The sequence below is a fragment of the Pholcus phalangioides genome, unplaced genomic scaffold, assembly GCF_987345545.1.
Source record: "Pholcus phalangioides strain wild (caught in Gottingen) unplaced genomic scaffold, Ppha-v1.0 ptg000011l_1, whole genome shotgun sequence".
Classification (NCBI taxonomy): Eukaryota; Metazoa; Arthropoda; class Arachnida; order Araneae; family Pholcidae; genus Pholcus; species Pholcus phalangioides.
In genome coordinates this window covers 48595520-48623013 of record NW_028301604.1, presented here as the reverse complement: position 1 = coordinate 48623013, position 27494 = coordinate 48595520, and the positions used below count along the sequence as shown (strand labels likewise).

Sequence of the window (27494 nt, the reverse complement as noted above, 5' to 3'; positions counted from 1 at the left end):
TTCTTTTGTATTTTTATACATAAATTACTGAAATTATTATTCTTTACTTAACCAATGTAGCTGTACTATAACAACGACAAATAAAGGAGGCAAAACATTCAAATGGGTGTTATAATGAAATGCGATGTAACAAGGAAAAGGATTTGGTTGGTGGCTCCCCAGAGTATCACACCACAACAAAAACTTAATCACAGTGACGTTTAGTTAGTTAAAGTTTTTTTTTACTTTTAAGTTACACGTAATTATGAAATTTGCTTATTAAAAAAAAATTGGCACAATTTTGATGAATCAGAAGCCTGGATTGAGGCCAGTGGCAGGTCCTAAACGTTATTCCTGTTCAACCAGGTTTCAAACAAATATGCATGTTACGGCAAATGTGATAAAACTAGTGATTATGCATAATCATAGGTTATGTATAATTACAAACCATTTCTAGTAAGTTTGATAAATTTTTCGAAGCACAAATGATTAATTTTTTTTCCGTCTTATTTACACTTATTTTAATTTAACCTAATTTGTATGGAAAATATGTGTGGTGCACAAATCAAGTACGAACAATACTGCACTTAATGAGATAAGTGCTTAACACTAGAACCGCTGCACTTTTGGTATACCTAGAACAACGGACTGGGTCAAATTGACCCAAACTGTGAAAAAACGGTATTTCATAGCAAAAAACAGGAGTTTATTTTTGGTTCCTGGGTTTTTCCTTACTCTTATTCAATGTTGTTTGATTGCGTATTCATAATTGAAAATTATATTTGTTTATGAATATATAATGGCCTTCAAAATTAGCTAAAATGTAATTCAGTTATAATGAGATTTAGTATACATTATTTACTATATTCAGTCCAAAAACATTTTTCAGTAATCTTATAATAGAACAAAGATGTAAAATAAGCATGTCAAATTGAATATGAGAAAGTCTATAATATGATTCTGTCAAATAAGTATTGATTTCTTACTGATAAGTGGAATTTGTGATGAGCAGTGAAGCAAATTTTTTTTTATTATTATTCTTGCACATTCATCGCATGTTGAAGTTGCACAGCCCATGCAAAAATTAACAGTCTTGTTTCCACATTTCTATGTTACCTGACACATCAGATCGTTTATTTTTATTTATCACTATTATTATTTTGATAGCTCACGAACAGTTACATGATCAAGAGCGCACGAACGTTTCCTTTTGTGCAAGGGAAACACGTATGATGAACACAGTTCTTCAACAAGATTTTAGAGGAACTGCTTTCTCCAAAATTTAATTCTGGCCTTCTGTACTGCTCTATACAAAATACAGGAATATTTTTATAGTGAGGTCCAGGACGTTGTACAAAACGTCTGTGATGCCACCTTCACAGAATATTTAGTGGACATTTGACCGCCACAACTACGATTGTTACACTCTGCTGAATTGTAGTGTGAAATAGTTTCTGTGTGTGTGGAAGCTTTTTGGGGCTACTAATGCCAATATCGACTGCCACATGAAGCGTGCTGAGTAATGAAAAACTTGTATCGTTCTTTCCTTGATAAATTGTAATTGTGGCATCATTGTTCTACACAACTGTAGTTTCACTATCTTTATTGCATCAGATAATATTGCTCTTCGATTTCATCTCACTGTCTCTACTAAGCTCATATTTTTTGGCTTTTAGTATTTGAGCCAGCTTCAGTGTAGGGAAAAAAAAGGTGTCGGTTGAGGAATTTCTGCCCCTGTTCTCAAATGGCTTGATCAGTTGCATCACTATGTGCTCTGAAAGAGAGAGATTCGTTGGATGCTGATACTTCCCAAGATTTGGAAATCCATTCAAAACGTATTTGGTGCAGGCCAGAATTTTATTATTTTTTTGTGACATCGTTTGTCTACAGAAATTTCAACTGCACGTTTTTTCTAGAGTTAAACTTTTACTCCCCCAAAATCTTTATTGAGCCTCGTCAGAATTCCAGGTATTCAAGTTTACAAAGGAAAAAAAATATTTAGCTCTACTTGCCATTCCTCCACTGAAGAAAGTTTATCTGCTCTGACAATGAATTGGCCTTGACCTTGAAAGACCTTTATTCTTCATTATCTTCATTTACAAATACTCTTTAGAAAGGGTAACCACTTCCAAAAAAATTATACACCCCTTTTTTCCTATAGAATAATACGTTGGGTCAAAATGACCCAAACCGTGGTTCTAGGTATAAGTGCTTATAGCTCTGGAACACGAAATGTGAAGGGAATAAAATTTTCGTGAATTAATATTCATATGATATCATGAAAAGTCACGAAATTTGTTTAACATCTGCCAGTAAGTTTTTGAGATAAATGAAAACGAAGTTTGATTTGGGTCAAATTGACCCACTCCGTGGTTCTAGTGTTAAATTAAAGTGATATTACTGCATGATGACTTTTATATTTATTGAATTTACCAACTCCGTTCGAAAATTATGCATAGTCGCTGGTAAAAGTACTAAATGCAGTTAAATTGATCAAAATTACCAAGATGATATGTGATGATGTAATAGTAACCGATTTATCAAATTTACCACAATATTTTAGATATTTTATCAGCTTCAAGATACCTCATTTCACCTCTAAGAAGATACTCATAGCTGTATCTAGCTTCCTATAGTATTGTTCTAAACCATCGTTTTCCAAACTTTTTTTGTTCCATCGCCCCCTTCTTCAGACATTTTTGTCTCTCATTGCCCCCAACTCAAACAAGCCCATAGAATCCAATAATATAACCGTACCTTCCATTGCCCTCCCTGGACTATTCCATCGCCCACCAGGGGGCGATATTGCCCACTTTGGGAAACACTGCTCTAAATCAATGGTTACCTACATCCTCTCACCTTTGAAGGAAAAATAACTTTTATTGCTGACTTTTTCACAGCCCTCAATGTGATTGGTATTGAAAAGGGACTTTGATCTATGGTCATTCAAATATACAAAGCTGAGCTGATTGTAATTTTCAACTGTTTTACATCTCCTTCTAATGGCAATAAAAGACCACCCAATCTGCTCCTCGGGGAAAAAAAAATCCTGCATTTCTTTCAGATATTATCTTTACAGTTTATCTATTGTGTGTGTGTGTTTCTTCACATTTCTTAAAGCACGGTCATATAAATAGCACTATTTCTCAAACATTTTTTCGTTTGCAGTGCCCTTTGTGTATGAAAAGCCCGAAAATTTTTGAGATAGTGCCTCAATTCACAACATAAGCCTTACCTAACAAATACAGTGCAACTTGATTAATTTCAAGGCAATATGCCTTTTATGGGGGGGGGGGGGGAAATACAAGTTTTAATAAACTGTGTCACACAATTGAATTATATTATCTATTTGGTGAGATTTAGAGAGAGTCTTAGGGCGGTATGACCAGTGCAATTGCACAGGGTGCCAAATGATAAGGAGTGCCCGAAACATGTTAAACATAGATTACTAGAAAAAAATCTTTAAGGTGCATATTTAAAAAATAACTCTATGAAATAACTGTAATACATGAAAAATGACAGATAAGAAAAAAAATTGAAGGTTTCAGCGTATATAATATTAGGGTTATTTTTCCGAAAAGAAAAGAATCGATGGGCAGTGCACCTATATACATAAAGTACATAGCGATTTTGGTCAGATAAAAATGCACACACACACCCGAGTTCTTTTCTTTTACCAATGCAGGAGATTTTGGAGAAAGACAACTTTGTTTCTCTTCTGTTGAGCTGTAAAAAAAAGAATGGAGGAATCTCCCTCGTTCACCCAATTTTTCTGCTAACAAGAGCAAGAGTGTTTTCCAGTGTTGTGGGGAGCATTATAGAAATTGAAGGTGTTTTTTATACGGGAAAGATTTTGAGCCTGATTTTATTTTTTTTTACTTTTATTACTTGCATTAAAAACACAGAATCGAATTGCCAACAATGTAGTATTTCAAAAAAAAAAAAAAAATAGATATTTTGAAAAAATGAATGAATTAAAACCTATGATTTTCTGACCATTTCAAATATCCTGCACACTTGGGCTTCATTCCTACCTGTCACACGAGGAAAAACAAAAATGTGCCCTCTCTCACACGAGAAAACCCATGCACCTGGACGCCCCCGATCACTGGTCTATCTTCTGACTCACCAGACTTTCCTAGCAGTGAAACCAGGGGCTGCTCGATCGCACTGGGTGTGCTGCAGAAGAGCATCAAATCTGAAGTGAAAGAGGGAAAAAATGAGATGATTTCTGCCCACTCTAGGGGGAGTAAAAGCCAGGTAAAAAGGGAAAAAAAAATTTCAACATGTGACATAAAATATCGCTGTTCCTTTTAACACATCAAAACGAATTGAAACAAAATTTATTTTTTATTGGGGGAGGTCAGCAGCACAAAAATAGGTCCTTCTAGGGTAGAAATTTTGTCTCGAGCCGATCCTGAGTGCAATGAATGTGTGTGGATTTAAAAATTGTAACAAACCATACATACACAACTAAGCATCTTTTCGAAGTTTCATGGATCTTGTTTCAGATACCCGGTGAGTAACGATAAAGCCTCCTATGAGGCTCCTAGACACTATCTCTACCTAAAAAGCCTTGGTAAGGTATGGTCACAACAGGACTCTAAAAAGACATCTTTTGCCTTTTTCAATTTGATTTTATTTTTTTAAACTGCTTTGTGAAAAAGATTCCAGAATCATGACACCCCCCCCCCACAATGCTTTTTTTAATTGAAACTAAGAAAAAAGTTTGAAGCGCAAAAAATATATTGCTTTATTCCATTAAGATCGTTGTCCCTAAAATATGCTTCACAGCATTGTTTTGCACCTTGGTAAGCACTAGGTGGAAAAGAGATGATATGTCTCACACCAAATAGATTTATTAATTAAATGGTGTGCAGTTTATTAAAACGTAATTTTTAAACTACATTATATATATCATTTGGGAATAAGAATCATTGTGTGAACTTGATCAATCTACGAAGGTTTTTTAACAACTGGCTGTTAAGAAGATATATTTTGGAAAGAGAGAAAATAACGATAGATGGTAACATGTATAAGTTGCCATCTGGTGGCAGCATCAGCAGTTGTGAGCTTGGCCTGAGTCATCCTTCCAGTGTACACGAGCTCCAAGGAAAGATTGAGAGATTCTGTGCCTCTGAAATCTAGTGGTCTAGGGCGTTCACCCGGAAAGTGAAAGGACGTGGGTTCGATTCCCCGCAGGGACAGTTGAATTTTCTCTTTCCAAAATATATCTTCGTAACAGCCAGTTGTTAAAAAAAATTTCGTATGGTAGCAGAAAGTGACGTCATCCTTGTATTGATCAATCTAGCTGCCTGCAACTGTAAGGTGGGCTTATGTATTACAATTTGAGGAACAGTGGAAAATATTTGGATAACACGAACCAAAAAAAATTCAGGAACTAGTGATTTTTATTACCATGTAGGAAATGGAAAGATAACATCTGAACGAGAGAAATGCAAGATTTTTCAGGAGCAGATTGGATGGTCTTTTGTTGCCATTAAAAGGAGAAATAGAACAGTTGGAAGTTACGATTAGCTGAGCTTTACATGACCATAGCTCAAACTCCTTTTTCAGAACAGTTTGCTCTCTCTCTGTACAAGTGGAAAAGTCTATGATAAAAGTTTTTTCTCCTTTAAAAGTGGAGGAGGTTGATAATCACTGATTTCGAACCAATACTATAGGAAGCTGGACAAAGCTATGTCTGTCGAATCAGAAAATAGGAATGTAAAACAATTATTTCCCTACTTTTTATAACTTTTCAAGTGAGGTTGGGCCATTGATTGCTGTTCAAATCTAAAAAACAGTAGTGTATATACATATAATAGTATCATCCAGTGAGTCTGTTGACACTTAAAATTTGTAAATGGAAGGGGAGGGTGACAGCACTTTCGAGGGGATATTTTGGTGACTGGTCAGCCAATGAAGGAAAGTCGTAATCACAGATCAATGCCAAAATTGCTTGATAAGATATGCCAACCAACTTTCAAGGGAACCAAAAACCTCAATATAAGTTCAATCGAATGAAAATCTAGTGATCCTAGTGAAACCTTCAATTTTAATTTTTGTTGTATTAGTTTTCTATAAGTTGTAAGAATTTTAATCTTAAAGAAGTCATTTTGAAAAGGAAAGCCATCTCTTTGTTTTTCTCTGTCCTTGATGTGAATCTTGAAAAAGAATTAAAACAAAACCTATCCAATTTTCCTGCTTATAATCTGCAGATGCAAACTTTGCTAGTTTGAGAAAAAAAGCACCATATAGTCTGCAGCAGTATATAACCCATGTAAGAAAATTTCATTTATCAATATAAAATCTCTCTCAGTGGGAGGTTGTTTAACATGGTTTTGCAGAAAAAATGCCAATTTTTGTACTGGCATCTCTATCCCATCTCTAAATATTTTAAAAATATATGTTTTTGTACATAAATTTTTAATGTAATTATAACTAATCAAACCTCTCAGAAAAAAAAAAGCTGTAGGTAAGATGTGGTGGTTTATCCACATTAAAGCCGCTTCAGAGTTACTCTTCATGCAGAAATTCTGTTTCTCGCCCCGATAGTGAGAGATTGATGGTTCAATTCCCCACAGAGGAATGTGAATTTTCTTTCTGAACTACATCTCGATCTCCGCTTGGTTATCCAGGTTTTCATACTTTGTATGAACAGCGGAGAGTGACATCGTTTCTCCCTATACTGAACATATGTCTAGTAGATTCGTTTAAACGGGCAAGAATATCCAACGATAACAAATGTAATTGGACAATATCAATGTAGAATATTTTTTATGAATACGGAATGAATTTTATAAAGGACATCCAGGACCCAGATATATTTGACAAATACATCCAACAAATGCTCCAGATCTCTTACGACCAACGTATACAATATGATTATTCATACATTTTGAATCGAACTAGCTTTCCTCAGTATAAAACCCTTAAACAAGATTTCAGAGTTGATAAATACTTATGCCATAAAAATTTAAAATTTATGAGAATTTATGCTCAGTTACAGCTAGGATTGGATAGAATCTACATCGTGGTAATATTATGACTATTTTTCCATCAATGCCATGTACGTTTTGTAATGAAAATGCTCTGGAAACTTAAGACCACATATTCCTTCAATGTCAATCTTATAACTACTATAGAGTAAAATATTTTGATTTAAATGTCCAATCACAAACAATGACAGAATTTTGTAAGTACTATGAAACTAATTATGAAATTTTTTTTTTTTCTGTCAGATGTTGTAAGATATAGAAATTGATTTGAATTGTGAGGGACTTGATTTGCATAATGTGTAAACTGGCCCATGTACTTGGTAGAGTCAGAGCATATGTATGCGATTTGTATCTACTGTATATGTAATTGATCTAATATGTGAAATTTATTAATGTGCGTTGTAAATGGTTTTGAAATTTTGCCACATTGCTTTTCCAATGGGATTAAACCAAGAAATAAATATTCTATTCTACATGATAATGTTGAATTCATATCAGAGGGCAGAGAACTACAAAATTTAAGAATTATGTAAGTAAAATGTTTTCTTTTCAAAGTTTCATGAACACAAGGTAGTGCATAGATTGAATTAATTTTGGAAGAAAAAAAAAAGACAAATTAATATTTAAAGAAAACTGATTTTTGAAAATGAGGAGTGATTTATGAAAGAAGGGCGACATCGTTATTCAAAAATTTCATTGAATCGGCTAAATGCATGCCGTGATCCTTTTTTAACCTTGATTTTTTCAGCATGCCACAAGCAGACCAGACCCCAATAGTCAAAAAGTTGGTGTCCCTCAAGTTTTATGGCATATTGGCCAATGCGTGGAGATATGGTAAGTTTATTAAAATTTGTAAATAAAATAATTTGACCATTGTTCGAATCATTGCTCGTGTCTTGCGTTCACCGGGAAAGTGAAAGGACATGGGTTCGATTCCCCGCAGGGGCAGTTGAATTTTCTCTCTTTCCAAAATATATCTTCGCAACAGCCAGTTGTTAAAAAAAACCTTCATATGGTAGCGGAGAGTGAAATCATCCTTGTATTGATCAATCTAGCTGCCTGCAATCGTAAGGTGGGCTTATGTATTACGATTTGAGGCACAGTGGAAAATATTTGGATAAAACGAACCACAAAAAAAGTTCAGGAACTATAGTGTTTCAGGTTAACTTCGCAGTGAAGAGAAAGGTATAGAGAGTATTCCTTCGCCGCAAAATATAGTTCTCATATATCGGAAGTTTAAGATGAACATTTATACAGAATATTTCAATTTTTTCTATGATTTTTAAAAAAATATTGAAAAAAACATCTTTTTTCAGTAAAAATGTTTACTTGTTTAAAACTTTTAAATTATAAAAAATATTGGTTACCATTATCAAAAATCCATAGCAATGACATTCTGGCGCGATATCCTAGAAATTTTCCCCGCCAATATCACTGTCGTGTTTTTCCCGTTACACAATTGTATACTGTATATATATTTTTTTTTCTCGTCATTTGGTTGAATTTCCCATAATGATACAATTTTTCATTCAGTTTTACATGCAGTTATAGGGTTACATAAAAATGAATATTCAATCAGTTTTATTTTCTCCCAAAAATAGGCTTCAGTGCGTTCAGATATTCACTCATAGATTACAAGAAGTGTTTCTCTTCCACGAGAGTGCCGATACTATTGTCAGAGTCCCTCTATGGGTGCAGAAGTTTTGGTTTTAGGTCCTCCTTTTTTTAATTATTTATTTTTTGCCATGTTTATGGGAAAGATACATAGAGGCAAAATGTTTTCTTCTAATTTTTTGGCACCTTAAATTTTATTAAAACTGCGTGTTGCCAATTTATTTTTTAATATTTAGAATCTTGAGAGTGATATAAATTACAAAAAAAAAAAAAATTAGCACAATGTTTTGTTCAATTGTTGGATTATTCAAAACAATGGTTGAAACTTAAATGAAAAAAAGTTCATAAAAATTTTTTTTTTCCCTACATAAACATCATTTTACTAAAGAGTGGTTTCTCACTGACCATGTCTTTGTCATGCCCAAACTCAAAACCATTATTTTGTTTGCTATTTTTGTACTTTTTACCTTTCTGTATATAATGTTCAGCGAGTGCAACTTTGAGAACACTTCCTACAAGTCAGTGCATTGCATGTTATGACAAGCAGTGACATGTTTCTAAATGATATGACTACTACTACTACTAACCAGACATGCACCTTGTCCATATTCCTCTACTAAACTTCTAACGAATTGGTACAAGTTGGAATGGAGTGTACGTATAGTGAATCTTCTGTGAAGTTTGTTTCTGTGTCGTGCTTGCTATATGTAATGCTGCCATCTGCAATCAATTTTTTTAAACTACGAGTTTTTTCTCAACTGATAGTGAGTGAAATGTAATGAATGAATAATTATACTGTTGTAGGCCTGTTGCTCTCTGCGGTGAGACTTTTTAACAGGGCGATCGGCTTGCATTCATGCTTCGAAGTTGGGAGCCGCAGAAAACTGCATGCTGCATGATATGACTGGTTCGCTCTGTTGTATTCTGCTGTAGTGGTCTGTTCTCATTGAAACAGCCAAGGAGTAGGTTTTTCTTACTTTATTTTTGAGAGAGGATATATTTGTTAGATAATGTCTAATTGTAAGCATTATGTTACAACGGAGGATATCTTAGCTCTTTTGAAGGAATTTGATGAAGCAGAACTAAAAAAGCAGAGAAGACATTGATGTGGTAACAATACCTCCAGATGTGGATAGAAAATATAGATAAGTGTTAGCTATTTTTTTTACCTTATTGCAAAAACACTTATTTACACAAGAGCTGGCAAGAGAAACCGAAGGCACTTTCGATTGTGCTTGGGGAAAAAACAATCTATTTCTGTTGTTCGATGGCATGACAACTCTATACTAACCATGGTGTCACACTATTACAGTCCATAACTCCTGGGAGACAAAAAGAATGACATGGTACCTTAATCAAACATTGTTGAGAAATAAAACAAAGGAATAGGAGATATGAACTTGTATGACAATGCAGTTGCCAATTACCATGCAAAAATTTAAGGGGGAAAGTGGTGGTGGCCACTTTTCATCACAGGAATTGACAGCGCAATTGTGCATGGAAATTCCACATAACAGTAAACAGTTCCAAAGCATTGTCAGATTGATTTCAAGTCAAAAGTAGCTGGAACATTTATGAAGTCATTTGTGGATAGAACTCACAGAAACAACTACAGCTACCTCCCAAAGTGAGAAAGGGTGGAACAAGTTTATCTGATGCTGTGAGATTCAATGGAAGAAATTGGAAGGTGGTAGTCATGATAGAAGAATATGTTGTCTCTGCAAGTCTCAGACTATATATTTCTGTGAAAAATGTTTTATGTTGCACTTCATAGATTTTTTTTCTTCTAAATTTCATGAAAAGTGTAACATTTCAAAATATTTCTTTTGATGATATAACCGTATGTTTTGTTCCTTTTGAATCAAAATATGTCAATACCTAGTGTGTTATTCCACTTTTCCCATAATAAAAATGTAAAGGTAAGTATGTTTTTGGTGTGGTGTTCCCGAAATTGTGTGAACACAACAATTTGTTATCATTTTCAAAATCACATATTCATGTTTTACTATGATGAAATAATTCAGATACAAAAAAATTGTCATGATTGCATTATTACATTTATGTCCAGGAACTAATGAGTTAAGACGGCATATTTTATACTTTTTACTTCAAAAAATGCATTGATGCCTTTTTCGGGGTAGGGAAGGAGCATCCTGAAAAATCATGCTAAGGCTTATTTTTGGATAAATCTTTCTTTTTAAAGACATTTTTGAATGACGGTTACACAAAAATCAACAAAAAATTTTAAACGCAGAACTTCATAAAATATTTCTTTTGGATGTCATCAATTAAAGTAAACAAGTTCAGTTTAGATTTTCAGGACCAAACGAGGCGATATGTCGATGCATCCATGCAGGCTGGAAATAATTGTTACTTCATTTGGTCCTGTGTTGAATTGTACCAGTTGTTTACTTATGATGACTGCATTCATTGAGTAGTTGAGAAATAGTTAATATGTTGCTTCATTTATCATCAGAAACCCTGTGTGAATAGTAATTTTCTTCCCTTTCTTTGATAAAAGCTAAAGCCTCAAATTTATCTGCTTACAAAGGTGTTCGCCTCTCATCCAAAGATGCCTGCTTGGGTAGGGTGGCCAGATGAAATACCTGTGAAACGGAAAACCCCAGAATTCTTTATTAAAAACCAGGAAATAACATGGAATCCATTAATAAAATACAGGACATAACAAGGTCATTTTCAAAACCTCATTTGGTAGGCATTTTACAGCGTAAAATTACCAACGTACAACGTGATATGAAAATATTATCATGCTACTTCTACACAGCGGCGCCAAACATCAGGATTGGGTTTTGTAATTGTCAGACATCCTGCATATACGGGATTGAAGAGCGTATGCCATGAAGGGGAGGAGGGTACGTTACATTATGTACTCATAAGTTATGGGGGAAGGGAGGAATCAAGTACTCTGAGTTCTATGTCCAATATCTATGATTCCACTTATTTAATTATAGTGACAGCTTGCTACAACAATATTCGATACAATGATAAATTCCACTTTTACATCACTAGTTATCATTTATTCATCATCTTATCATTCAATTTTAAAATTTCATTCTAGAGATCTTTTTCACTGCTGTTGCTTTTCATTCATACTTTGACATCAAAACCATTTTTTTAACAACTTTGAAAATCTGACCTTTCCGTGGCACAAGAGGAATTCTCATCACTGGGACAATTGATGCAATGATCGAATGAAATATTATTTGAAAGTATAACTGCGAATGAAGCAAATATAACTACGAAATAAATTCTGGTCAAAATATCTAACATAGCTAGAAGTTTGATGGAAAATAGGTAACACATAAAAATATTTATTTCACACAATTCATGTAGAATTATATTTATATAGTACACGGAAACTTATAATGCTATCAAGAGTTAGCTGTATGTGAATTTGAAGTCCATGGAGCACTTAAGAGTTATTGTTAATTAATTTCTGTAACACTGTATACACCTTTAGACAGCACAGGTACTACCTAGGACTGGGCGATATTGAAAATTTTAGATCGTGATACATCACCAATCTTACATCATGAAGGGCTCCCATTCAAAAAATTAGAAAAAGTAGGACGAGGGAGGGTACCCCCCCCTAGACAACATAATCATAGCATAATTTAAAAAAAAATCCCAAATTTTTTTCCATAGCACACTATTTCAGTATCCTGTAAGATTGACTCGAGCCAAAGCAAAATGACAGAAATGAATTTGTTGCAAAAACTATTTTTGGCCAAAATAGGGTACCAGCAACCACAGATAATACTTTTCTGTCTCTGCTCAAAATATAAATTAATTCTTTTTTTGGCGTCTTCCAAAATGAAGAGTCTGTCAACCTTCTTTGACAATGCACAGCAAATTATGAAGGGGCATGCAAGTTGCTTAAGAATGATGCTCTTTCGAGTCCACTTCCAAGAGCACAGTGCAAAATGTGTAAATTAATTATCGAATATAAATAAGTCAAGGTGGACCTGATAGTTTTACTGCATTGTCCATCCCTTTTTTAAAAAAAAGGGTTCAAATTTTAATTATTTAAACACTTTAACACGTTAAGCACTTTAATTTCTAGCTCTTTGCTGAGCATTGTAAATATGATTTATGCCTTTGCATGCCCTAAAAATAAAGAAGAAAACCGAATGTTATTGGGTATCATCAGAATCACAAAACCTAGAATAGGCCTATGTACCCAACTGTTTTATGATGCAAACTGTTGCATCACCTATACACAAAATGTGCACCATGATTTTGAATAATGAATGTTACTGCCCAAGACTATAAAGTAAAATAAGTACAAAATTATTTCTTTTCAACCAGACAGAAGTTTTTAACCACTACTCTACTTGTTGAACCCTCAAACTAGGAAAATGAAAAATTAATAAACCACTGAATGGTCCACATACACTCCGCTCCTTTAAAAAGAATACAATTTCTGCTTTGACAGAATCATTAATTGCAATCTACTACATATGTATTATTTGGCATTATATCGATGATTCCCTCCTCAATTAAAATCAATTTATTAATTTTGATAGAATTTGGTAAAAAATAAGAAAAGTAGGACAACTAGAAAGTAGGACAAAACCGAGAAAGTACAACATTTTACCAAAAAGTAGGAAAAGTAGGATGAGTGGGAGTCCTGATCACGATATAATGATATGTGGGGGAATCGTTCAAAGCCATCCACGGAGTAAAGGTTGTCAAGGATACACAGTTAGTTGGGTTTTGGGATGCACTGATGAATAGCCACGCTTCTTGTTGAGAGAAGAAAGTTTTTACACTGAAGAGCCAAAAAAACTGGTCCACCTGCCTAATATCGTGTAGCGCACCCGCGAGCACGCAGAAGTGCTGCAACACACCGTGGCATGGACTCGACTAATGTCTGAAGTAGTGCTGGAGGTAATTGACACCATGAATCCTGCAGGGCTGTTCATAAATCCGTAGGAGTAAGAGGGGGGGGGTGGAGATCTCTTCTTAACAGCACGTTGCAAGGCATCCCAGATATGCTCAATAATGTTCATGTCTGGGGATTTAGGTGGCCAGCGGAAGTATCTAAAGTCAGAAGAGTGTTCTTGGAGCCACTTTGTAGCAATTCTGGACGTGTGGGGTGTCGCATTGTCCTGCTGAAATTGTCCAAGTCCGTCGGAATGCACAATGGACATGAATGGGTGCAGGTGATCAGACAGGATGCTTACGTACCTGTCACCTGTCAGAGTCGTATCTAGACGTATCAGGGTCCCATATCACGCCAACTGCACACACCCCATACCATCACAGAGCCTCCACCAGCTTGAACAGTCCCCTGTTGACATGTAGTGTCAATGGATTCATGAGGTTGTCTCCATACCCGTACACGTCCATCAGCTCGAAGCAATTGGAACTGAGACTCGTCAGACCAGGCAACGTGTTTCCAATCCTCAACAGTCCAATGTCGGTGTTGTCGGGCCCAGACGAGGCGTAAAGCTTTGTGTCGTGCAGCTATCAAGGTCACACGAGTAGGCCTTCAGCTCCGAAAGCCCATATCGATGATGTTTCGTTGAATGGTTCACATGCTGACACTTGTTGATGGCCCAGCATTGAAATCTGCAGCAATATGCGGAAGGGTTGCACGTCTGTCACGTTTAATGATACTCGTCAGTCGTTGTTGGTCCTGTTCTTGCATGATCTTTTTCAGGCCGCATCGATGTCGTAGATTTAATTTTTTACCGAATTCCCGATATTCACGGTACACTCGTGAAATGGTCGTACGTGGAAACCCGAATTTCATCGCTACCTCGGAGATGCTATGTCCCATCTCTCGTGCGCCGACTATAACACCATGTTCAAACTCACTTAAATCTAGATAACCTGCCATTGTAGTAGCAGTAACCGATCTAACAACTATGCCAGACACTTGTTGTGTTATATAGGCGTTGCCCGACCGCAGCGCCGTACTCTGATTGGTTCCATATCTCTTTATTTGCATACACATGCCTATACCAGTTTTTTTGGCTCTTCAGTTTATATTAATTTACTTTGCAGTCCTGCCATATATATTTAAAATTAAAGATATTTTTATATCTGATGTCGTCACTCCTCCTTCCATCCATGCACTTATAGATATATCGATATATGCAGAGCTCCCACTAACGAAAATTATAAAAAGTAGGACGGGGGATACCCCCCAAAGACAACAAAATCATAGCCTTAAGAAAAAATAAAAAAAATTACTTATCTTTTTACTTTATAAAAAATTTTAAATTAAATTATTTTTTTCACAGCAACATTTTTGTATCTTATAAGATTGACTTGAGCCAAAGCAAAATGACAGAAATGACTTGATAACAAAAATAATTTTGCGTCAAAGCATTGCACTAGCAACCGCAGATTCAAAATTCTTTTCTCTCTCTTCTCACAATATATCGGTACATTAAAAGTTTTTTTTTGAGTTGTCCTGTCTGTCGATGCACGGCCAATCATGAAGATGCAAGTTTTCTTAAGAATGACACTCCTTCGAGACTACTTCTAAAAGCACAGTGCAAATTTTGCAAGCTCTTGCCCTCCCTAGAAGTTTTTAATTACTACTCAAAACATTAATACAAAATGAGTTTTCAAACCCTCAAAGTAAAAAATAACAATTAGTAAACCACATAGGGCCATATACACCCCCAAATAACCTTAAAAAACTATACAACTTTTGCTTCAGTAGAACCATTAATTGCAATCTTGTATTATTTTGCAACATTTTTGATGATTCCTTATTCATTTAAAAAAGTTACACATTTTGTTACAATTTGGTGAAAAAAAGTAGGATAAAAGAAAGGACATTTTACCATAAAGTAGGATAAAAGAAAGGACATTTTACCATAAAGTAGGATAAAAGAAAGGACATTTTACCATAAAGTAGGATAAAAGAAAGGACATTTTACCATAAAGTAGGATAAAAGAAAGGACATTTTACCATAAAGTAGGATAAAAGAAAGGACATTTTACCATAAAGTAGGATAAAAGAAAGGACATTTTACCATAAAGTAGGATAAAAGAAAGGACATTTTACCATAAAGTAGGATAAAAGAAAGGACATTTTACCATAAAGTAGGAAATAGTAGTATAATGATATATCCATGTCATTTTGATCATAAGTAGATAGAGGATTCTCAAACGGAGAAGGGGGCAAAAGGGGGAGGTGCCCCCCTCTGTCAGCGCCGTCTTAAGGCATGGGCCTACCCAGGCTCGGCCCGGGGGCATCAAGAGAAGAGAGGGCCTCACAAAACAGACATGTGGTGGAAATTTTTAAGAATTTGTTTGGCAGGGCATCAAAAAAATCACTTGGCTTGGGGGTCCATGATGCTCTTAAGATGGCCCTGTCCTCTGTATCCTCCTATGATGCTCACTCTGTATTAAATTGAACTTTTTTTTTAGTCTTGAATTACGCATGTTCATACATGCTGCTTTCTATAATGTACATTCACTATATCAGCGAAACCGATATAACAACATCGTGGGCGTGCAATCGGCAAAACAGATAACTCTTATTCAGTCATTAAATTTAAAATCAAAAATTACAAGTTAGGCACTGAGGTTAAAAAAAGTTATCTGCATCAAAGCCAGTTTTATTCACTGAAGCATAAAGTAAGTATGTACAAACAATATAAACATCAGTCAGTCTATATATATAGTCAGTAATCACCCACCTGGCGTTGCGAACAATACAACCAATGAAAATTGGTTCACTCCACTCCATGGCATATTCAGTGGGCCTTAAATTGGGGATTAATTATAAACCAATATCACCCAGTCCTAGTACTACCTACACAAGACTGTTCTCCATTAAAAAAGTATGTATATAGTTTGAAAATTAAGAATTAAATAGTTCTGTCCAAAAAAATATTGAGAATAATTCTATTTCTGATCTTCGATTATGCAAGGAAAAACCCGGACAAACAGGCATCCCAAAAACCTTTATTGGGACAGTGATTTAATGATACTTAATTTCAATGTTGAGGGTCACACCAAGTATCTAGCTCCAGATCCTGGTGATAAACCTCCAACTAAAAAGTTCTTCGTATGGATTCCTGGGAACCGGGATCCAAACAGATCTCTGAAACTCCTGAGTATATGTAATGAAGGTCTGGTGCCCGGGCAGCTCCACCTGCAGGCTGTCATCCTGGGAAACGGGCGTAACACCCTGGTGATTGGGGGTGGAGCAAGCAATGGTTGACTGGTTCACACCAGATCTTTCATGGTGCACTGAGGGCTGAGCGCAGTTACGTTCAGGGAGCCACCCCGATGTAACATAATCCATGTTACTAACGTAAATGTTGGAAGGTCTCTTAATATATATGTATTTTTCAAATAGTTGTTAAAATGACGATGAAATATATTTAAAAAATTACTTCGTCCAATTTTTGGCAATCGATTGCAATGATTGTTCGAGGATTGCGGCCGATTGGTAGATCAGTGTTTCTGATCGGCAATATTTTCTTGTGTAGAAATATGCAAATGAATTTGGTGATGTCATTATATTTCATTTTGAGATGGAAAGGTATGGTGAGCTAGCTGTGCCTAGAAGATTGTCCATGATCCAAGGTATAAATATTGTTTGCTATCAGAGTCATATGCGACTGCTATTTCCATTATTTCTCTGTAATCATGACTTGAATTTAACATAACATTTGAACTTTTGGTCATTAAAGTTTTATTTATTTATTTATTCAATATTGATTGGCCGAGGCCTATACAAGAGGATGCAGAATTTATATATGGCGAAAGTGACGATTGATGGTATGAGAGAATTCGGAAATCGTAGTGCAATCTACAATATTTGATGGTAGGTTGTTCCAGTCGATAATAGTTCTTGGGAAAAAGCTAAATTTGTGACAATCTGAAGAGGCAAAGATGGGCTGTAATTTTTGGGAATGATTGAGTCTAACAGAGAAATGTGAAGGTTTGATTAGAATATTGGAGGTGTCAATATTAAAAAACCCATGGAGGATTTCAAAAAGAAAAGTTAAACGAGAGATAAGTCGAAGAGAGGAGAGCGGTTGGGTATTGAGTTGGCGCTTGAGTTCCATTATGGAGACAGATGAAGACCAACAGTTAAAAATGAAATGAGTGGACTTATTTTGGATAGATTCTAATTTGTCTATGTTGGTTTGGGTGTGGGGATCCCAGGCTTCACAGGCATAGGAGAGGGCAGGGAGAATATATGTTTGGTAGCACAAGTGACGAACATGACAGGTGGAGTATTTTAGGTTACGGCGAAAGAAAGAGTTTTTGGAGACATTTATTAAAGATATAATCAACGTGAAGGTTCCAGCGGAGATTGGAAGAGATTATAATGCCCAGGTATTTATAATGGTAAACCTCAGAGATCAAAGAGTCGTTTATAGAATAGGGGAAGTCGTGAGGGATTCTTTTAAGGGTAATTTTCATAAAAACAGTTTTTGAGAAAGGAGGGGTAATTCCCCCAGCTTGAGCACCATTTGGAATGGATGGGAATTATCTTACTAATTTTCCAGTCATTGGGTAGATTAGAAGTATTCAGTGAGACGTTGAAGTAATGAGGAGATAGTTGCAAATTTCATCGCCGCAGAATTTTAGGATATGATTGGGGGATCCCATCGGGGCCAGTAGAATGGGGTTTTAGTTTTTTTAGAAGATTCAGGAGACCGCCTTTAGAAAAGGAGATGGGACATGAGTTATGAAGTGCCCGAGTGGCATGGTGGTAAGATGCTCGTCTACCATCGTGAAGGTTGTTGTCTGGGTCCAAACCCAAGGAAGGATATAGATAAGATATTTTCCCTAACGAACTCGAGGCGACCACTGATAGACAGCGCCTTCACTTCCAACCCATCTCACTAATGGCAGTAAGTTGCAATATAGCGATATGGCCAGAGTTGATGTTTGGTGGAGTAGTAGGAGTTATGAAGTGAATCAAAAAAGATGTATTTGGGGGGTGGGGGTGGGTAGGATCAGAGGAAAAAACAGAAGAGAAGGCCCGGTTAAATTCGGAGGCAAGATCAAGAGGAGAGGTTAGGTCCGAGCTGGAAGTTTTGAGCGAGGAGGCACCTGCTGATTTGGGGCGGAGGAAATTCCAAAATTTTGAGGGATTTGTTTTGAAATAGGTGGTAGGCAATGAGTGGGATAGGTAGTTGGATTTGTGGCGAGAAATAAGGTCTTTGAGGTCACGAGCGGAGATCAAGATTTTGTTTCTGAGTGTAGAGTTGTTACATTTGAGTTTAGAGATGTCACGTCGAATTCTTCTTTTCAGATGGATAATGTCATGGTTGATCCAAGGGTTAAAGAAACTTTTAGATGAGGAGCACTTGGTAGGAACAGTGACTTTGCATTTATCATCGATAACAGCTTTGAATTTACTCCAGAGACGTTGAATATTTTTAGAAGAGGAGATGAAGTCTGGACAGTGGGTACGAAGGATATTTTGCATGAGAGGGTAGTTGGCCTTGTTAAAGTTGAGTTTTGTGGCGCGATTAAAAGGAGGGATGGTATGATGAAGAAAGAAAACTAGAAAAGGGATTTTGTGGTCGGAACAGCCATAAAAAACTGAAAAATGGGAAATCGGAATTTTGTTGGAAACTGCAATTAGGTCTAATGTGGAGATTGAGTAATTGGATACTCTTGTGGGTTCCAAGATGGTTTAGATGAGGTTAAATTTGAGGAAAATGTCGAGAACTCTATTGTTAATACCATGGTTTCCCGAGAGGGACTGCATTTTATGCCAATCTATACCGGGTAGATTCCAATCGCCGGCTATAATTAGAAGATGTGAATTATGAAATCAGTCTAGCATTGTTTCAAGTTCAATGAAGTAGTGAGGGTCCGAGGCAGGGGGTATGTAAAGGGAGAAAATTGCAATGGGAGTGCAGTTGTGATGATGCGATTCGGCACAGACAATTTCAATATTTGATTCAAGAGGGATTTCAATTAGGGGTATAGAACTGTTGAAAACAAGGGCAACGCCTTCTCTGCGTGTATTTCTATCTTTACAAAAGGCAGAGAAATTCTGTGTTGCTGATATTACTAGGCAACCAAGTTTCTGTAACTGCTAGAAATTTGGGAAAAAATCATATTTCATAATTAAAATCAAGAAAATTTTTTTATTACAAAAAAATTACTCAAAACACACCGCTAAGATTGACAACATTACTGTTTCTTAAATCTCAAACACTCTTACGATCAGTTTTGAACATGTTTTGATAAAGATTTAAAATAAAAAATGCGTTATTTAAAAGCTTAAAAAAAATCGTGTGTTTTGTTATTCATTTTCTATATCCAAGCAAAAAGTCAATAAAGCATTGAGCTTAGCTCTTTTGAAAAAAATCAGTTTTTTCAGAAAGAACATAAAATGCCGGTAAAATGGTTTTTCCATATTTAATGCTGTTCTTTCCAAAGTTTCCTCCGTTTTTCAAATATCTCTGTGCATACTGCACTTAGAAAACATGGATTTTTTTTGGGCATCAGGAGAGAAAGGACAACAACTTTCTAATTGGAAGTTAGAGGACAGGGAATCATATAAAAATTTAGATTTTTTTATTTTGCAACACTTTATTTTAACTTTCAAAACTCGTACAAAGTAATTTTTTGAATGCCTTTCGAGCATTTTTCAAATTAGAATCGTTCCTCTACGACAGACGGTTGATGAGATAAGGGTCTGTTCAAGTATTACGTAAGCAAATTTTTAGCAATTTTTTACCCTCTTCTCCCCCCCGTAAGCAAAATCAAGCAAAACTGTAACCCCCTTCCCCCTTGTCAGCAAAATTTCATCACTGCCCCCACCTCCTAACGCATATTGGTGGGATCAGAAACATATGAAGGAGGGGGAATAGAGGCCTCGTGCTCCCCCCCCAGAGGAAATTTTTTTTAATGCAAAGATTATTTGAAAAAAATTAAAATCCCAAAAGAAAATATGTTTATATGTTATTATAATTGATTTCTGTTAATGTCAATGCTATTTGAAGGATAAGAACTCAAACTTTCTCTAAAAATTCATTGCGATCCACCCTTTAAGCCATATATGGTAAACCCTGGACCCACGGACCAAATGTAGCCATGAAGGTTATCTGATGTGACTTGCCCCCAAAACCTAATTTTGTAAAAACCAGGGTTGTTTGGTTTAAACCACGTTGGTTTAAACCTTGGTTTTTTTTTCAAAAAATCAAATAAAACTGATCTAAATATCATTTTTTCCATAAAAAATATTATATTGGTTTATTATTAGCCAAAATTTTTCATTTTTACCACATTTTATATTCTCGGGGTACATTCTGATGGTATATCTTTAAATGGCATAAGATGGTATAAGTGGTTTTTTTCAAAAAGTCTCATAAAAGTGGCCTGAATATATTTTTTTCATATAAAGTATCTTAGTCTTTAAAGTTATATACAGAAGCAAAAATTTTTCTCATTCTTACCACATTTTCTTACCTTTGGCTACATTTTGATGTTCTATATCTTAAGCAAATTCATGAATAAGGATTGTATCACACATCTAAATGTAGTGGTGCATCATCTCACAGGGTTTCTTTTTCCCTTCACAAAGATCATTGATAATTTTTGTCGCACCACGGTCATTTTCTGCTCACGAGAGCTAATTAGACCGGGACCTACAATTTATTGCAGATTCCGAACGGCAGGCTTGTTTTTTACACTCATCGACAGGTTGATCCGCTAACCCCTCGATGGGGACTCCTTGCAGTAGCAATGTTTTGCTGCGGTCAAGTCACCGTTTTGTTGTATCCATGTCAGGAAAGTTTTCTGACAAAGACGAACCAGGTATCGAACTCGCGACACCTCTAAACATCCTTTGGTACTTTAGGTGAGCATCTTATCGACCGGGCTACTGCGCCCCCCCCTTCACACACAGCAACAGTAGTGACACCATCATGCTATGGGCAGTTGGTCCTATAATCCAATATTAGTGTACTACATTACCTCACAGACATTTTAAAAATTTTCTTTCCCATAAGAAGTACCACATCTCATACTGTATATCACCCAGTCTTAATATTCAACTTTTTTTTATACTTTCATCGTCAAGCCTAGTTAATCAAGGTTCTACTGTATAGTAGTAACAGATTTATGAAAAACAATCAGCTATATACAGGATGATTATAATTAATTTTGATTCCAAAACTATACAATAAGTACTGGTCAGAGTGACTTGAAAATTTGCATGGATACTCCTGAAGCAATGGAAATTTCTTTGGCAAAAGAAAGAAAAGGTGAGAGTAGTGCAAAATGTGCAAGTAGATGATGCTGTACTTGGCCAGAAATATAATCTATTTTGTGCAATCACATCATTTCGGCACTTCCACAGCATCAGTGTGTGGATAGAACTTCTATCAAAATGTACATTGCAATACCAGCAAAGCAGCTGCTGAAGACCCATTTTGACAGGATGCACCTTAACCCTTGCAACTTCTGGCTGTGGGGGGGGGGGGGGCGGGCGCTCAAAATGTTATGAACAGTGGTCAGATTGCAAACTTTAGTGAATTGCAATCTCCAGCGCATCCCCTATATGTTAGAAGTTCCTCCTCAGGAATATTAACATGGGGGCACGTTTGGTTTAATAAAGGTGAATTGCAAGTGCATCCACATCATGACCATGGCATATTTTGATCTGTTGTTGAACAAGAATTTTTGTGCTTTCACCTCATTGCCAGAACATGGCGGACAACATATTTAACATTTCTTGAGTAAGTTGTAGTTATTTGTTCAATTACTTCATTTTTTTTTCTTTTATGATGTTTCCATGAATTATGAAATTCTGTAATGCTATAATTAAGTTATCTTTTTTCCATGACTGGCTATTGTTTCCATTCTGTGAGCAAATTTCCCACGTGTTGGATGATGTCATTAATTTTACATTTTTAAGTATTTTTTCCCCTTTACATTCCCCTTACAAATAAAATTTCATTTCTTCAGGAATATTGATGTCAATTTTCAAGTCATTCTGACAATCATTCTTTTTTTACAGTGTTTTCAAATCAGAACCTTAGTTATAATCACCCTGTATATTGTAAATCATCACTAATCAATCTGCATTATTTATGCTTCATTAATATTCACCTAATTTTTATTATAGTTTTTGCAAAATAGCTTCCTAATTAAGCATACTGAAAGTAACTGGAGAAAACATCTTTATATTATATATATGATTAATAATTTAAGAAATTTTCAAACCTGTAAAGTAATCCATTGAGTTAAGCAAAAATAATTAAATTGCAAAAATTGATTTTTGTTAAAATGTAAGAAATATTTATTGTGATTAATTAATATGGGAATAGTGTTAATTACATTAATAAATATTTATTTTAATTTTATTAGAAGTTTGAATGATTTTTCAGAAATTTTATTGTTTTTAATGTTATTATTTTAAAAAAAAACACGGTTTAAACCAAAAAACCGGTTTTTTTTACCAAACCTGGTAAAAATTAATTTTTGAACTAAAGATTAAAAATGAACTAAGCGGCACATTTACAAATCACTTAATGGCACAATTCCAGAGCATTTAAGTGGCCCATGGCACATTTTCAGATCACTGAAGTAGGCCTCAAAGACCACTTTCACATTCAAAGATCATCTATGTAACCCGCGATAGTTACAGAACACTTAAACGAACCGTGGCACATTTAGAGATCCCTCGAGTGACATGTGGCACAGTTTTAGAGAACTTAAGTGGTCCCCAGTGCGATTCTACACCACTCAAGTTACCAGCGGAACATTCCCAGATTACTGAAGTGATCAGTGGCATTATTACGGATCACTTGAGTGATGTGTGGCACAGTTCCAGTGCATTTAAGTGGCCCGTAAACATTTTGAGAGCACTTGAAGGATCCGTAAAACATTTAGAGATCATTAAAGTGGCTCTGTAGGGGACTTATCAATAGGTAGAATGCTAGTTCAGGTGCTTAATAACTATCAAAAGGGTTTCCAGTTTTTGGCACACAGAATCAGATGCCATTAAGAATATTTCATATCTTCATTAAGGGTGGTTGACGATGTAAGCATCATCCAAATCCCCCCCCCCCCCCCATCAATGCTGACATAGTACTTGACTGAACCCTAAAGGTCTGCACTTACAGAACACCCTGTATATAGATGATACTGAATTCTGATGTTACTTACAATAACTATGAATTCTTTTGAAATACTACAGGAAATAGAAATAAAAAACCTTTCGAGTGAGACAATATACTAGAGGGACCAGACCACCAAGTTCCCCCCTCGCTATGCCCTTGGTATGAAGTTCCTTCTTCAGTAGCAAAGAAAAATTAAAAGATAAATACTCCTTATACTGGGAGTTATTCGCTGTTCAAGACGAAGTCAAAATGATGTTTATTCTTTGCTACTCTGAAAGCTCTTCAATTAACTTGAGGAATAACATGCAAAATGATCTTAACTCAATAAATATCTGGTTTAAAAATAATAAATTAAAATTAAATATAGATAAAACTAAATATATGTTATTTGGTTCTGGTACTTTCAACGATTTTGGTGTCCTAAAATATTATAGTATGACAGATGGTTGTATCTTGGATTGTATGTGCACAGTTGTAAATAGAGTAGACACCTTTAAGCATTTAGGGATTTTTTTAGATTCCAAACTATCCTGGAAAACACATATTAATTAATTGAGTGTAAAATTAAATCGCAAACATTTAGATTTTTTTTAATCAGGAATAAATGTTCCCAATCCATTTTAAAACTGCTTTACTTTGCGTTAGTAGAATCTAGATTGAGTTATGGCATTACATGTTGGGGGATATACTCTTCAGCAATCTTTCCACACTTTTCGTCACAAAAAAGTCCTTCATCCGTATCATTCTGAGTAAAAATAGACTCACTCATGCGTACATTTCCACTTTTTGATTAATTAAAGCTATTCCCTCTACAACATTTATACGTTTATAAAAGTTTAAAAATGTTTTATAAAAGAAGTGGCTATCTCAATCTGAAATTACATAAATCTGGAATGCAATTTAGACATCATACTATACAGGTAACAAAGCCCAGCAAAACTTGTTTCCAAAAACTTTTCCTTTATTTAGCTCCCAAAATATTTAATTTACTTCCTCAGTCAATAAGTGAACAATCCTCACGTACATCTTTTTTTTATCAATTTAAAATCATGGTTGTTAACTCAATATTTAAATTATCTATTTGATATTGTAGTGTAATCTTCTCTTATCTTGCATATGCTGCTAAATGCCAATTTTTGTCAATGTCCATTAACTCCATTCCTGTTGCCACTTATTTTTTGGTTTTATATATATGTGCATTTCTTTCCTTTTTTCTTTTGTTATTATTTATGCCAACAGATATGTATCGGTTATTGTTTTGTGGGCTCACACAAGCTTGCTTAGCCCCTAAATGTTTTGTAACTGTGCTTGAAAATTTTAAATAAAGCAAATTTTCCTTTCAGAAAAATTGAAAAAATATATATTTAGAAAAGAAACAAAGAAAAAGCTACTGAAGAAGGAAATTTATATAGTTCCGAAACACATCTAGCTGTTGGTCGTTTCTCATTTTGGGCATAGTTATGTTGTTTCCCAAGCATATTACTACAATAAAATAAATTTTTGACGATTATTTACAATGATACTTAATTCTAATGTTTCTTATAACCCCCCCCCCCACCCTCCTCAGGGAAACATTTTCAATACATCTGGCTGCCCATTCGTGTGTGTGTGTGTGTTCTTCACACAAATTGGCATGCTTTGACCAACCTTTTTATCTGAATTCGCCTATATATATATATATGTGTGTGTGTGTTTTTTTTGTGTATACTCCGCCTCACTCCAAGGCAGTTGTAGAGACATCATGCTACTTCAATAGTCAAAGTGCCGCTGAAAGGACGCTATCTCCAGAGCGGTGAACTGTACACACTATGAGGAAGGAGATCGTACAGGAAGCGACATAGACCCATCGACCAGTTTCCACCATATATCATTTAACAAGCGAAGGAGGTTCAGTGATTCTGTTAAACAGTTTTCTCCTGCTCCGGGGCAGTTGTAGAGACGTCAAGCTACTTCAATGGTCAAAGCGCCGCTGAAAGGACACCACTAAATTACCTCTCCAGAGGGGCACAGGAAGCGATACAAAGATCCTTTGAGCAGTTCCCACCACCCAAGGTTTCTAGAATATATACCCACCATTTCAGGGGGTTAGGCGATGCTGTTGAACAGTTTTCTCTTTTCTTTTAACTCATAATAGGTATTTGCCACAGCCATAGTACAGAGTGTTCAAGAGGATTTACTGATGGCATTTTCTTTTTCTGTTGATCTACAGAGACAGTAAACAATCCTCAGCCAAGAAAAAAAATTTGATATTTTTTTGTGATGGCCCTTTTCTGATGCCCTAAGCTCCCGTTCCTCAAATGGTTAATCCTGCCTGTTGCGATCAAATGGCTTTTCTTTGATCACTCCACACGATAGCATTTGTCCAAGTGCTTTGCCTTGTTCTACGTACCCTAGAAAGATGGTTGTCTGGAATAACTATTATATGTTCATACAGGCCCGTAACTAGGCTAGAGCAACCGAGGCATTGCCCTGGGGCCCCAAAAAAGGCACCCCACAACCCTGTGTTCATAGAAGAAAAAGGTCATGCTAAACATGGAAAGAAAACCTATCAATATATAATTTAGTAAAATTAATTTTAAATTTAAAATCATATATAAGGATGACAGAGAGAGAGGCTTGACAAAGTACAATAAAGACCTCGTTGTAACGTCAACACTATTAATGTCATCAAGAATACATTACACTATAAACATGCCCCCACCACACGGGGGACCGGGATGATTCCTCTATCATTTTTTTTGTTTTTTCGCACAACAAATACACTATAGAGTGGCCCGTGAGCTATGGCCTACCAAAGAACCCAGCCTGAGACACTGCTGTAAAATGGAGGATGCCTATATCGTCCATTTTTTTTAGTGACTGCCAGCATAATTAGTGAATTGGGACTACTTGTTCTCAAGTTATCCCCGCTTATGGTCACTTTCATTTGATCCCCGAGTGACGTTATACCGAGGACTGACTACTTATGATTTGTTGAATTCTAAATAGACAGATACATTTTGTATCACTTATATACCCATATTGTGCATGCATTTCACTGTTTATAAAGGGGTGGCCAACCTGCTTCCTTAGGTAATTGAAGATCCTTACTTTTTCAATTGAATGAATTCTTTTTAATTTACAAGCTATATTTTTTTTATGAATGAATGAGTCTTGTAACCAAATTGTAGCAACCCCCTCCGCACACTGATAATGTATAGTAGGCCTTCTTTACAATGATTGAGTGACAGCTGTTTATTGAATTTGTTTTAGTTTTATTTCTCATCTTCGATACACCCAACCAGACAGGAAGAAAACTTGAAGGCTTAGAGATACTATCAAAAAGTCCAACTACTGGCCAGCTAAGGACTAATCGGCGCTCAACTATTTTTTTTCGGCTAAGGACAGCAGAGATAGTTCACCCCCAGGGCCGTAGTGTGCTTATTCAGGGCCCTGGGGCAGACTTTTCCTTTGAGACTTTCTTGAAATGGTTGTTATTAAGCAAAATAAGTAAATTTTTGGATCTAGGTCAACTTGTCGCGTGACAATTCATTGCATTCAATTTCTTGCAGCATCAATTCGTTGTGCTACAAACTAGTAGCGATGCAAATTTGTCACACAGTCATTTCGTCCCGGTACAAAGTTGTAGCGCAGTCATTTCATTGTGATGTCAATTCGTTGCGACAAATTTGAATTGCTTTAAAATTCATATGTCTATTGTGATCTTATAAATAGGGTAGTTGGTTTAAACGTAAAAAATGGAACTAACTTTTTTTTCATTTATTGGAAATGTTTCCCCTCCCCATCTTTATTTTCATTTCTAACA

At 35.6% G+C, this 27494-nt stretch overlaps 1 protein-coding gene across 9 annotated transcripts in view; it reads right to left on the bottom strand.

The window, feature by feature from the left end:
- The window catches only part of LOC149080510 (uncharacterized), a 195123-nt gene that overhangs the window by 15062 nt on the left and 152567 nt on the right, over positions 1-27494 (bottom strand). For 2 of the 9 annotated variants that reach the window (XM_089239598.1, XM_089239603.1), the window contains exon 6: positions 11142-11200. The exons of 5 other annotated variants lie outside the window; for them this stretch is intronic. In XM_089239598.1, the coding sequence (XP_089095724.1) occupies positions 11157-11200 (44 nt within the window). In that variant the 3' untranslated portion in view covers positions 11142-11156. Of the gene's footprint in view, positions 1-10568; positions 11201-27494 lie in introns of those variants that run through there. 2 more of the 9 variants (XM_089239599.1, XM_089239602.1) reach the window with 2 other exon arrangements.